The sequence below is a fragment of the Montipora capricornis genome, chromosome 9 (assembly GCF_036669925.1).
Source record: "Montipora capricornis isolate CH-2021 chromosome 9, ASM3666992v2, whole genome shotgun sequence".
Lineage (NCBI taxonomy): Eukaryota > Metazoa > Cnidaria > Anthozoa > Scleractinia > Acroporidae > Montipora > Montipora capricornis.
Window position 1 is genome coordinate 32,706,159 of NC_090891.1, and position 13,726 is coordinate 32,719,884.

The window sequence follows — 13,726 nt, forward strand, 5'->3', positions numbered from 1 at the left end:
CTCCCATGACGCGATCGACTCATTTTCTTGTTGTAGCAGGCGAAGGAACTTTTGTCGTTCCCATGACACTCCAACACTGGCGCCATAATATTCTCTCAACGCATTGACAACACTGTGAGGTTTCTTTAAATCGGCTTCACTTAAATCCAGACTGTATTTGTACATCGTTCTAGCCGCAGGAGAGACGCCCTGAGGCATGCCATAGCTTTATCCGGCTTGGTCCACTTGGCTTCGTCGGTTTCTTTCGATGTATCATACCAATTTTGCATTATGCAGTAATCTATCAAATCCTCGATGTAGGTTTCAAGGTCGTGCTTTTCATCTCCTGTTGTTTTGAATTCTGGAAACGGTGTGTTCGAAGTCATCTTCGTTTGAACCGGAGAAAACTTTACAAGTAGATCACTAAATCCAAATATCTGTTGAGAAATGATCAACCAGCACTGCTGCCACCATGTTGTTTATTCAGTTTGCGTTATGAAGAACTGATCTTTATTTGAATAACTGCCTAATTGATATAAATGTGCGGCGGTAGTGCTTATGCTAATTAGGTGGTTGCGCGTGCTGTGCGATAGGTGCTAGTGAGAAGTTGTGAGATATTTACATAGTGTAACAACCCAGAGTTGCAATGAATTCACGAAAAAAGTTTTTTTGTAATGGAAATCGCGTTGATATTGAAGAAAGAGTCACTGAGACATGGTGACATTAAAAAATATGGTTCCTTGTTTGTAAAGCCACCCAGGGTTACAACAAAATTCACCAAAAAATCGCTTTACATCTGTTTGAACTCATTAAAATAAGTTCATTTTTTAATCCTCTGACTTCCACGAAATCACAAAGTTTGGATCGGGCTTACAAACCAAAAATGGCTAGCTACGCTCTAAGAGTGTTTTCACTCACGTGATCAGTAACCTTGTTTTTCCAGGTCAACACTCATTGCCATCCCTCAAACTCACAACCCTTTTTATTCAACCTACACGACGTACAATCTACTTCAGTCTTCAAATCTACTTCAAAGAAACAAACATTTCAATGTGCAGAGAACATTCAGATTAGGCGAGCCAAAGAGTTGAACCCGGATCGATGGAGTTTCCTTGCATATTCCAATATCCACCAGACTAACGAGACAAGTTCCTGGAAAATCGAATCTTTTAGAGTATTGACATGGTAGTACCCAGCAAAAAAAGTAAAAGCTAACCGTCTTCAAAGTGGTTTTTAGACCTAAATACTGTAGATCAGCGCGGCTTTGCTTAGAAACGCTATTTCTTGTTGAACTAAAGCTCTAATTCTGCCTGTTTTCATTCTTTTTACAGCGATAAGCTTCTCATATTAAGATGGGTTATTGCGTCGTGTAATTGAAAGAAAATGTCCAATGTCAGTTTGATGGATGGCCATTAGTGTTGACCGTTTTTCCACCGAAACAAAAGAAAACGTTTGCATGATAATGGAGCTCAATTCCCGGAGGATTAGTTGGACACACCAACAGGACCGCCTATTCTATATGGTCACTCATATCATCATCAATACTGACGCAATAGTCGGGGGAACTGCCGGCATACATCAGATTGTTCAGTAATCCATTCAAGAAAATAAGTCGAGGATTGGGGGAGGTGGGGGCTGTTGGTAGAGAGGAATAGTCAAGGGGAAATAACACAGCTCCTGTCTCTTCTGTATATTAAGTTTTTTTTTTTTTTTTTTTTTTTTTCAGTACACAGCTTAGTTTTGGAATCAAAGACCACACTTCTGGAAGCCCATGTCACGATGATACGAACTTCTGCCTCTTCTAACTTAACCGGGGACCAACAGGAAGATTTTCACAAACCGCCTGTTAATCACGATGACTTATGGTATCGAGAAATGACAAATGCAGCGACTCCAGTTGAAACACGTAGGCCAAGTCGGCCAAGCCCACCAAATTCTTGCGATTCAACCAGCATGCAGGATGTGTCTGATTCAAGCAACTTGGCAAAGAAGCAAATGGAAACTTGGCGTTCAGCGTTCTCAAGGCCTCAGACTTCAGACGGCTTTGGGAAAAGGGTAACTTCAGCTCCTTCTGTGCAAGCGCTTAGTTTGGATGACTCCAGCAGTTTTGTAAAAACGCTGATGGAAACTTGCCGTTTGGTGAACTCCAAACGTCATTACTCAGGAGGGCTTAAAAGGAGGGTGTCTGTAGAAAGCGTAGATTCAGGGATATCATCCATCACGTCTGCGGAAGCCGCGTTGAGTTTGGAAAATATCCTTGACGACCTCAGTGAACGTTTCTCTGAAGACATGAACGCCACTGAGCAAGATCTTGAAGGTATGCAAGGAGCTCCTTGGTCCCGTTATATTGTCCCACAAGCTACTTTGGTGGGAATGTCAACTCCAACAGACGGAATAAATACCTCCCTAGTCACGCATCCTGTAAACGCAAATCAGCCACACAAGATGTATGGCCTCTATGAAGATCCCAGAAAATCTCAGATCTCAGGTAACCCGTTGAATCCACTTCAAGCATTACACGTCGGCATTGCTCAGGGCGGTAGTAATCCTTCACGACTCTTGGTAACAGCAGTAAGAAGGCTCTGTGATCTTCTTTCAGAACCAAGAACACATCATTTAGACTGTGTTTTTGTACGTATTCTAAACAACGCCTCAAAAGAAATGGAGATCGCTGCTCGGCGAACTCCATGCAAACGGAAGAGAAATCCTAAGGGAGAACATTCTACTAGCTTCAAAAGACAGATGGTGAACGCAAACGAGTCTGTGCCTGATTCTGAGTCGGATCTCTTCTACGCATCAAGACGTTCCTTGTCGTTTGGATGCCATCCTGTTCAGCTGAAGAATGGAGACATTGGTAGACACATTGCGGATTTAACTGCTTTGAAGGATTTTCAGTATGACGATGGTCACCAGCAACGGGATGAACACAAGATCGATAGTGAATCGTTTATCGCCCTCGAGAACACCGTGGAAAACTTCCGAAGCATTTTTTCGTCTTAAATACTGTTTGATTTGGTTGGACTCCAAAGTTTCAAAGACATTTTAGTACTCTGGATTGAGAAGGAAATAGCGAGGCATAGCAACTGAGCAGAAATGAAATCATGATTCCGAATTCGAATGCAATCTCTACCTGCAGAGGTTTTGATAATTAAGCTCTCAAGTTGATGTTGCATGCCCAATAGATTGGTCTAAGCGATAATTTAAATACACAATGATGTAGTTTTTACTTTTATTTCTTTAAAATACGTACAGTTTACATTTAAAAAACATATATATGGAGAACTCAGTTTACAAAAGCCGTGATGCTCTAATATTGATTTTTATCTACTTTGATAAGGACACCCGCGAGGCAATCAATTGGATGGCAGTACGCCGCGCTACATGAAAACTTCATATTGGTTAGTTTTGCAAAAAGACAGCTATGTTTGCACCGTGCTGTTTGCATCACAAACCTTTGTTGTTAATGGAGGGCCACATCCTTCATAGTGAGTGGCTACCGTTCCGTTTCAAGCGAAATTTTGATATCCTTTAAGAAAACTACTTTAGAAAGTCAAGTGAATCCAATTTTGTATGTGCAATAAAACAAATTATTGAGACTAATTTGACCAATCCTGGACTGATATACCTCACGTGATGGAAGACAGGCAACCAGCGCAGCCGAGATGAGAAAACCACTTCAGCCAATGGCCGGGTGAGACTTGAACCCCGGGAGCTCCGGAGCTGCAAGTGCGGTTTCTTTACCACTCGGCGACGCTACTTCCCTTTTATAGAAAAATGCAACACACGAGCGCGCTATGTTGGCGTTGCCGGATGATCTTTTTCTTTTTGCGTTGCTTGTAGGAGGAATCTTTGCTCTCGTCATCAAGATATAGAGTGTTTTCACGTGACGTCACGGCAGCCATCTTGGTGTACCAAAACAATGGAACGGCGGCCATGTTGGTATACCCAACTAATTCCCCGGGAATTGAGTTCTATTATCATGCAAACGTTTTCTTTTGCTTCGGTGGAAAAACAAGGTTACTGATCACGTGAGTGAAAACACTCTATAAATCTCTTTATTAAAATCAAATTGGCTTCAAATGTTCAAACAACATGCTTTTAGTTTCGATATTCAGCGAAATATATATCAATTAAAATTGGTAAATCATTGAGGACACAAAAAGGCTCATTGACCCATATGTCCCCAAAGATCATCTGGCCCCAACTGTCCAAAGGCCGCCGCGTGAGTTTATTATCCAGTGGATAAGTTGCTATTATCCAGTGGATAGAGCAGTTTTCAATTGAGTGTCGTAAAACCAAAACCAAAGTAATTACTTTGGCCAATCAAAAAGGACGGAGACATCCAGTAAACCAATCAAAACTCGAAGTAATTACACGTAGCCGACACAAAGCGCGGGAAAATGTGCACGCGCAAGCCACGATTGGTTTTTGTTTCACTTCTGATTGGTTGAGAAAGTGGCGCGAGAGCTTTGAACCAATCACTGAGTGAAGTAATGCAAAAGCAAAGTAATTCACTAATCACTTTCGACACTCAATTGAAAACCACTCTAAGTCGCTATTATCCAGTGGATAAGTCGCTGTAAAGAGTTTAAAATATACTTTGCATTAAACAATGACAAAGGAATAGGACGTTTTCAACCAACCTCTAAGGACACTAATAGCAATAGAGAAATGTACGAATTCTGGTCAAAAGGAGCTAATGAGAGATCTTTTGTTTTCGTCCACCAACATGGAGGCGATGACGTCACGTGAAAACCTCCTATTCGAACAAACGTTTACTTGATGTAAATTCACAGTCGAGCAAATAGTTCAATCTTTGCACAGATAGAAACTGTGTAGTTTCTATCCAATGGATATCCAATGGAGTATCCATTGGATAAAGTCTTTGAACAACTGAGTCTGCTTACTAATTAAGAAATTCAGTTTTTCAGTTCTGTGCTGGGTTTTTGGCTGATCGAGCAAGAAATTTAAGCAGAGATTCTCACACTACTCGGCGTGAACAATAAACCAGGTCATTCTGGGAACAAGAGTGGTGTAACATGATTGCAACCGCTTGGAGCCGAATCTCACGTGACCAGGAACTCATCAAGGGGATCCTCTATCTCCACTAATTCCTTGAGTCAACCCTTTCCGGAGTAAATTTTCCTTTCCAGGAACAAGTTTTTGCCCGAAAAGTATCATATTTCCCTAGAGGCTGAGATAGCTTCATTGTTTTGATTGGCATTTACAACAGTGGGCGTGCTGAATCTCGCAAGGGAGGTGCTCTATGAATAATTCTACTCGGGAAAGGGTTAACTCTTAGGCAAAGTATGGACGATAGAGGTTCCCCTTGGTGAGCTCCTGCTGACACCTACTGAGGCGCACGTTTTCTTTTATTCCGACGCTTGGCGCCAGTAACACATCTCGCCTCTGTTCCCCTTGATTGTTTTTTTTCCATGGTTTCTTTATGTTTCTTTTTTTCGAAAATCGATGAAAATTAAAACTTCTCTAGATCTGTAAACCAAACTAGATAAATTTCTCTCTTTATCTCAGCAAAGACTGAACATTTTATTTGTGGCTGTACCTAGGTGAATTACTGACAAAGAAAAGTCTAAAGAATGTCAAATCATTATAGCATAACCGACCGACTTTAACACTGTTTACTGACTTGGAAAATGTATAGGAGTTTACGAAAAGCCATGTTGCGCCAGGAAACGATCACATGGATACCCAGGGCTAGAAAGGGCTCAAAGGATATTGACTAAGTGAACCCAACGGGAGAGGGATAAAGGAGAACCCAAAGCAACTAAGCCCAGGTTCACAAGAAACCCACAAATGAAACAGGGGCCAGGTCCATAACGCGTGAGCTAGTTAATGACTTCATACAACCACAATTCAATTCAATAAACGATTGAAAAGATCGGGGTTCTGTCGTCACTATCGAGCGCTTTTTGACCTAACCAAGCTGACAAAAGTAGTGATGACGTAACACCCAGGCACGAGAGGCAGGGGTTACATGGATCCCTCGGGGAGGTGGGGTAGGGATGGATCAAAAACTGCCAACCGCAGGCCGGACAGTGGCTTCACATCCAGAAAGGATGGTTTGGTAAGGGAGTCCACACAGGGACGACCCCGATTGCCTGGCGCAGGTCCATTTCCGTGACCGAGAGAGCTCGGTATCACTCTGACCCCAGCAGTTCTTCAACAAAATCCAGCAACACATCCTCCGGATCGACATCAATTTCGCCGATCATGCCTTCATAAAGATCCTCGACAGTATTTCCTTTATCTGACGGTACGTCTGGTGATGGCGGCCCAATTGTAGGAGAAAGGCATTCTAGCTTGATTAACCCCGCTGAGGAAGGTGGTGACGCCGAGAGGGAAGAGTTTGTTTGAGGCAGTGACAATGGCAATCCCTCGCTTTCCTCTCTGGATTTGTCACTTTCGCAATACTCCATCACTACTGATGTGTTGATAATGGGCAAAGTCGTCGGCTTTGCATTGCAATCAAGATGAGTCAACGCTGATACTTTCATCTCCGCCAGCGCCTGTTCTAATAGTGGAATGGCATGCATCTCTAGTGCATATGACTTCACCAACTGAATAACAGTAGTAAGCGCTTGCAAGGCTTTGCAAAGTACTTCTAATCTGGGAATCATGACCTGACTGGATGTGGGCAACATCACTTGGCTGCAGGCGGGTTTGGTCTCATTCTTAAGATTGTTGATAATCTGTAGAGAGATAGGACCACTTTGCTCTAGCAGCTGCTGCCCTTGATGCTGCAAATGATGGGCAGTGACGGTCATTTTATCGCGTGGTATTACAGCATTGCACGATCCATAATCTAAACAGTTTGGATTGGCTGCGGCAGTATTACAACTCACCATGTTCTGGAACTGCTGTGACGGTTGCAAGTCCTTCTTGGGGCTCTCAGGGACACGTACAATCCTGATTATGCTAATTTCATCATCAGTATTCTGAGTCTCTACCTCTGTTGGCGGGAAACTCCTTGGTTGCATATCGCAGTCCTTCATGGCATTAGCCGGAGGAGTGCACTGCAACGTATTTCCCATCGATAACCCTTGGTCTTCTTCGCCACTTGGCAGCTGTTTGCAAATATCGCAGCGTTTGCGATTTTTCTTGCATCTCTGTGCATGGCTCTTTAGTAGTTTCACATTAATACATGCTGGAAGAAAGCAGTTTGGATCCGAACAGCCCGGCTGATGCAAAACGTTAGTTAACTGGTTACCAAATGAGTGGTTACTGTCTTCTTGTTTCATCCGACTGAGTGAAGGTGGCATCTAAATTTACGGAACAGTGAAGACATTTTAGTTAGAGATGTAAGTTTCACGTTTAGACGGGCAACACAATCAACTGTCGGGCACTGATCGAACTCGGGTACGGTGCCCCTCGCAGAGATAAACTTCATGTTGCCAATCACAAAACGAGGCTCCCTCTTTCTACATTGATCACTATTAAAACTCTTCCAAAACCATCCACTGAATTTCCCCGAATTTTTTTTTTTTTTGCAAGATTTTTACATAAATTATTATTTCTCGCTAAATGCTGCATCTTTTTTGTCTAAATTAACGCTCACAATAAAGATTAGTTACAAAATATTTTATAATCATTTCTGGGTGATTAGAGGTGATTAACACTAAATGACTGGCAGTTAAAACTGTTTTTATAAATTAGGCCTAAAAAGCACTTCTGTAGCATGAAAAGCGGTTCGGTTAGCTCTGTGATTAGAATTCAAACGTACATGATATATTTCTTTCAAAAAGCTGATCTCGATGGTTCAGTGGTTATGAGTAGCGTTTGACGCGGCGCGACCCCGGGGGCGCGACCAACCCAGCTTCGACTCTGCTTAATGTCTCGTATTATAATGTGTTTTTAATTTGCTTTACTTCACAGAAAGGTTTCTAAGGTTGTTTACGAAAAATTCCGGAAATTCCGGTTCGTTGGAAATGGAACACGACTTTTTGGTTAGTTCCACTGGAAAATTTCCGGGAGCAGCGGGAAGTCTGAAATGGTAGGCCTGTTTTCCCGTTGGAAACGTTCCGATCCATTTATAAGTTTTCAAAGGTCTCACCAGTTCCAGCCGTTCTCGGCCATGTTTTTATTTTGGCGCGTAAAAGTTGCGATCGCCAGACCGCGAACGGACTTAAGTTAAATGGAACACCTTTTTCACCCCTGGCTCAGGCTGGTCACGTGTCACTCCTCGACAATTCTTTTCCCACTAGGGTGGAATTTTCGTTATATTTTGATCAAATAATTGATTTCGCTACAGAACATACACTATCACAAAACAATACACCAAACACCAGGTTTGCTTGATAAAATGTCTCTTTTATTTTACCGGCGCTAAATATATATCGTACTTCACGATTTGTGTTACAAATTTAACGCTAAGCTGTATGCAGTTGTAAGAATATCTTACGTTTAACAACGACAATTTACACGAAGTTGTTGAAACAAAAGAAGTCAAAACTGTCTACTCGCTGTTGAAGCTTGCGACTTAGGAATGACTTTGATTAACGTTCGAAAAAAATAACGAAAATCAAAGAACAAAACATAAATACCTGCGCAAGTTCATACAGTTTGATTTGAGGTCGATACGGGAAGTACTAGTTGTTGAAGGTAAACATGTTTTCAATTCTTTTAAATAAACGAGTTTTTTCCTTTCAAATGAGCGTCAAAGCAACAAAATGAATAACAGTGGCGCCGACAAGTTCATATCTCGTCATTTTCAAACACTTCGAACTTTTTTTTTTGTAAAATTCCAAAATGTTTGATCAATACCAAACTTTAACCGGTTCCGTACTTCTTTTTGCATTTGGTCGCAAGTGGCGAGCACCCTATAACACTATTTTTTTTAGGTGATACACTAATAATCACCTCCTGTGATTTTCTGTGTTAGCAAATGATGCAATCGTGCCTACACGAGTGTTAGCAAATGATGCAATCGTGCCTACACGAGCGTAACATCGTCCGTAAATTCACTTGTGATCAAAAAACTACTGAAGATATGTCGCGCCCGTTGATCCTGAATGTGAGGGAGCCAGCTGGCCTGGTTACTCGGTCTTGGCGTCGAACAACTTTTGCGTAACATGAAAACATTGCAACTCAGGTCGCCCACATCAAGAGCTCAAAAATCCTGTGGTAAATCCCACAGTACCGTATTCATTCCGTGTTCAGGAATAAGCGAGCCTTACACAAGGTTTTATATGGCGTGATTCCGGCCTGGCCCAAACCTCTCATACATTATAGAGGACATGATATCTCGAGGGAAACTTTAACCATGCTTCTTTGATGCAGTGTTCAATCAAATATATAGGCAAGCGCGAGATGCAGGCCACGATAACGGGGGCCCTGCTGTTTTCGAACAATGAGTGGGGTCTTAAACGTTCCACACACTGATTAGCAGATGTAATTACAAGGGAAACACTTTCTCTTAAGTTAGGCCTGGGACGCATATGAGTCCTGATAAATTTTCAACTTTATCTTTATTATCTTTATTATCTTTGTTTTAAAACCTTGAGTGTCCCTGATCGGGGTTCGAACATTCGTGAGTGACAAGATTCAGTGTTAAAAACGAATCACCCATCCGGAACTGAATTGGACAAAAATGGAGTTCGTCTGATTATGCGTCTACATAAATACGTTCAAACAGACGGATCCTGGCACTATCACAGTACTTTCTTACACGATCGACGTGATACTGAAATTGTTGACTACAATCAGCGCAGATTGCGAAATAACCCCTGTGAGAATCAAAAGAGTTCGTTTAAAAAGCAGAAAACAGACCGCGAACAGCAGTGCATTATCATCTCATGCATGAAACCTGCAAAAAGAGCATTTCCATATTCCATCGGCTAGAGGTTTTGAGCGTATGCGATCTTTAAAACGTTACGTAAAAAAAATCCTGTGAAACAAACTGAGAGTACTTAAACTGAAAACGAGAGGGTTGCCTTCAAAAACTACTATAATGCATATGATAATATGAAATGTTAAGTTTAAATTCAATTCCAACTTACATTTCGGCTTGATTCACTTATTTCAAACGTAGAAGACTTGTCAGTCAATTTCCCGTGTTGCAAATTTCTTTTATTAGGTTGGAACAAAATATCATTTATATTTATACTCTTTCCACAAGTTACTAAATAGAGATGCTAAGCTTACGTTAGGTGCTTGGAATTTATAAAATGTTCCACTGACAACCTTTAAGGAGATCCATGAATAGCCGTCCATTCAATCGGAACCAATGGACCTAATCGATGTAAACACAATTTGTGCGTAGGATGACTGGTGTAAATTTGTTTTTTTAAATTTCCTGTTTGCAGCAGTGTTTTGCACTGAGTTTGGTTGAAGTTTGGGACAATATTCGTTTCCAATACTGAAATGAAACTTTCATTTCACATGTCCTTTGAAAAACGGTAGTATTTCAACACGTTTGTTAAAAGAGGATGTGTTGATATCCCTTACTCCTCATCGTTCCTCATTTTTTATTCGTTACAAATGACGTTGATACATTATTCGTATGATTGATCATTCACAAACAGCAAGTGTTGATATGTGGGCCGTTTTGCACATTTCAATGGCGTTCAAATTCGTTGTCCGGGAGACAACATAAACAATAACATCAGCCGGCAATTACCAGCACTTGATCTCCACTTTGCTTGTCAATTATTTCCGGCCGGCACTTCTTTTGTTGTATCATCTTACGAGATTGCACGATCTGTGTGTAAACAAGCTTCTAACATACGTATGACACCATAGCAAACTCGAGACGAAAGCGCAAGTGGATTTCTTCTTGTTTAAATCGACATTTTCCAAGCAAAAAAAACGTACGCATTAAAGGGGAAATCTTACCTTGACTTCTTTGCTCTGAAAACCATGCCAACAATCGTTGATCGAGCTCGCCGTTAAACAGATTTGCCTGATCTTTCCTCCAGCGACGGAACTATCGACTCGCTGATGCCGTATTCTCTGGCGATCTCGGAGTTATTTTCTACAGCTTCTGCTTCGGCGACTATTTTAAGTTTAAAGGCGAGGTTGTAAGGTTTCCAGTCGAATAACCTTTTTATAAAACGCTTCGCTTGTGCGAAGACATGTTTCCAGTGGGGTCAATAATCACATCACGATCACGTCGCTTGTTTGTTTCTTATCTTTTGTGTTCATTTTATTACTTTGAGTATAATTTTTCAGTCATTTTCAATTTGTATTTTAAATTACGAAAATTCCATAGTCGGTAATACACATCAAGACCTAAAATGGGTCTCGGTTTATATCCGGGTATTGTGCATTTGCAATTCGTGTCAATCAAGTTCATTTTTTGCGCAAAGAAGTTTGGGGCCTCGGCTAAAAGCCGAGATCGGCTTGTAGCCGAATAAGTACGGTATTCAATGTTCACGTCCGGTTCCGTAGAACATTGAAACACATACATGATTTCGAAGATGATACTCATATGTGCTCGATGGGACACCAAAGCACGACTGCTCCAGAGTTATTTCTTATAACACCACATGTACAGGGAGTGGGGGAGTAGTATTTGATTTGACCGTTTTTCCAGTTAAATTTAGCGCGAATCGATCTTGTTGACGTAATCAAACTACACAAACAATCGTGCCGTTTCAAATATTATCTTCGTCAATATTCGGGAGACGAACTTCGGAAAGCGAAGCTTTCCGTACGAGGCACGAAGTACCGAGAGAAGAAAAAAGAGACAATGGATGAAACTGACCACCACGTAACTCGTTCAATGCACACAGGAAAAAATAACAGATTCCCATTTTTGGATATTTTAGGGTATTTAAAGAATACCAATAAAAATCCCAAATTTGGCAAATTGAGACAAGTCCCAACCAGGGAATTCCCAACCAAGTTCCCTGACTGGGACTTGTCCCACTCTTCCAAATTTGGGATTTTTGTTGGTATTCTTTAAATACCCTAAAATAGCCAAAAATGGGAATCTGTTATTTTTTCCTGTGATGTGGACTGGAGGATAGAAAGTGAAATCAACAGTTACTAATTCAGCTGATCGTCCGGTTTTGCACCAAGACATGGAAACTGTGGTCCCAAAAAAACGTCATCACCACGAGGATAATAGACAAAACAATAAAAATCCAACGTTTTAAACAAATCTCTTTTTAGAAATTGGTAAGAATTTTCCGAATTTGTTTTGCGTTCTTTCTCGATCCTGCTGACGCAACGCTTTAACTACAATATAAATGTAAACATTAATATTTAACTTTCTTACGACCTTAAATTGGTTTTCTTTCAAAAGATCTTTCCTACCGTGGGAGTTCCAAAAAATGTCGGCCAATAGCCGAATTTTTGGTGTCGGGTTGTATACCCAACATCATCTGCATTGCACAGATCATATTAAAAATAATAAATAATACCGGGTAAATTTTAAATGACGCATTTCCGTCACCGGTATCCTCCGGTCCACATTGTACAAAAGCGAACGTAAAACGCTTGGAAGATGGTTCCTCCAAAATTAAATTTCACGCGCTTTCTGGTTGATTTCTTTTTACGACTGAGGAAAAAATATTGTTTCCACACCAACTGCTGGATATAAGGCATTTTCATCCAAATTTTAGCGATTTATGGACCATTCAAATTTTGACCGAAATCGCTCATATTGGCCCTATTCCCATCGTAATCCCTCTTAAGTTATTTGTAGATCTGCTGCGAGATCCGGTATTCCCACGAGGGTTAGGTGATAGCCAATCATATGTCCCCATTTTTACCAATGTTGACAGCTGAGCGAATTTCCACGCAATGATTCGCGTATTTGGCAACATTGGTAAAAATGGGGACATATGATTGGCTATCGATCAGTTAACCCTCGTGGGAATGAATACTGGATCTCGCAGGAGATCTAAAAATAAATTAAGAGAGATTACGATGGGAATAGGGCCAATATGAGGGGTTACCTCTCTTACCTTCATACTCTATTGCCCACAGTTATCACTGTATACAGCTTTCGTTTCGCGGATAGGATTTCAACCGCAGCGTATCACGATCGTTTGTATGTAGTTTGATCACGTGCGGTGATTCAAATCAACAAGATCGATTCGAGCTGCAATTGTACGGTGAATCAGTTAACTGGAAAAACGGTCAAATAGGACTGCTCTGCTCCCTGTGATAACACGCGAGAAAGACTCCAGATAGCCGCCAGAGGAAAATAAAAGGGAATATCATGCGCCATTGGTACACACGACTTGTCCCAAGATCAAGTTCAACAGGACGAGTCTGTACAAAACACCGCCGTTCAGAGCTAACGTGCATCAGTGCTTGTAATGAACTTGGTCTTTTTATGGTGTTTTCCAATAAATTTACAGTTGACCCTAGACCGTCGAGTTAATCTCAATTCTATTTCGTCGCCATCCAAGGTCGAGAGGGACTTGAGCGAGATAGGACGTTGGCCAGTGAAGCAATCAGTCGTGTCAATTAGTATTTAACTGACTACATCAAATTGTCATTATCACTTTCACTGTCAGTCAATGTCAAGGTCAGTGCAACTTTCAATGTCACTGTCAATGGCACTGTCGCTGTCAATGTCACTGTCACCGCCAAAATCATTGTTTCGATACACGAGCAGGACATAACAAATAACCAATGGTCCTGCAGTTTCATACTGTACTCCCCATTATATTCAGAGTACCAGGCCTTTTCGAAGTTTTGGCTGTTTCAAGAGTACACTCTTTTGAAGAAAAGAGCACCAATCTTTGTCATCTTTCAGATCCAATTTTGGATCTTC

At 41.2% G+C, this 13,726-nt stretch overlaps 3 protein-coding genes across 8 annotated transcripts in view; 1 reads left to right on the forward strand and 2 right to left on the reverse strand.

Annotated features, from left to right (window-relative positions):
• LOC138017532 (uncharacterized) overlaps window positions 1-165 on the reverse strand; it is a 777-nt gene extending 612 nt beyond the window's left edge. Inside the window, exon 1 of the mRNA XM_068864594.1 lies at window positions 1-165. This exon is cut by the window's left edge and continues 612 nt beyond it. Coding sequence (XP_068720695.1) covers window positions 1-165 — 165 coding nt within the window.
• LOC138016262 (uncharacterized) overlaps window positions 1-3,575 on the forward strand; it is a 23,071-nt gene extending 19,496 nt beyond the window's left edge. For all 5 annotated transcript variants that reach the window (XM_068863434.1, XM_068863435.1, XM_068863436.1 and 2 more), the window contains one exon: window positions 1,706-3,575. In XM_068863434.1, coding sequence (XP_068719535.1) covers window positions 1,759-2,979 — 1,221 coding nt within the window. In that variant the 5' untranslated portion in view covers window positions 1,706-1,758 and the 3' untranslated portion in view covers window positions 2,980-3,575. The remainder of the gene's footprint in view (window positions 1-1,705) is intronic.
• Window positions 3,576-5,539: 1,964 nt separating this feature from the next.
• Window positions 5,540-11,009, reverse strand: LOC138016263 (uncharacterized). Of its 2 annotated transcripts, none has more exons than XM_068863441.1 (2): window positions 10,831-11,009; window positions 5,540-7,259 (listed from the first exon to the last, which is right to left on the reverse strand). In XM_068863441.1, the coding sequence occupies exon 2, from the start codon at window positions 7,257-7,259 to the stop codon at window positions 6,138-6,140; it is 1,122 nt and encodes a 373-aa protein (XP_068719542.1). In that variant the 5' UTR covers window positions 10,831-11,009; the 3' UTR covers window positions 5,540-6,137. The 2 variants fall into 2 exon arrangements, with proteins under 2 accessions (XP_068719542.1, XP_068719541.1); XM_068863440.1 differs by lacking the exon at window positions 10,831-11,009 and adding an exon at window positions 9,996-10,086.
• Between the last annotated feature and the right edge of the window lie 2,717 nt (window positions 11,010-13,726).

What these genes read in the sequence shown, in the direction of transcription:
- LOC138016263 (XM_068863441.1), bottom strand. Translation starts at nt 7,259, where the DNA reads ATGCCACCTTCACTCAGTCGGATGAAACAAGAAGACAGTAACCACTCA.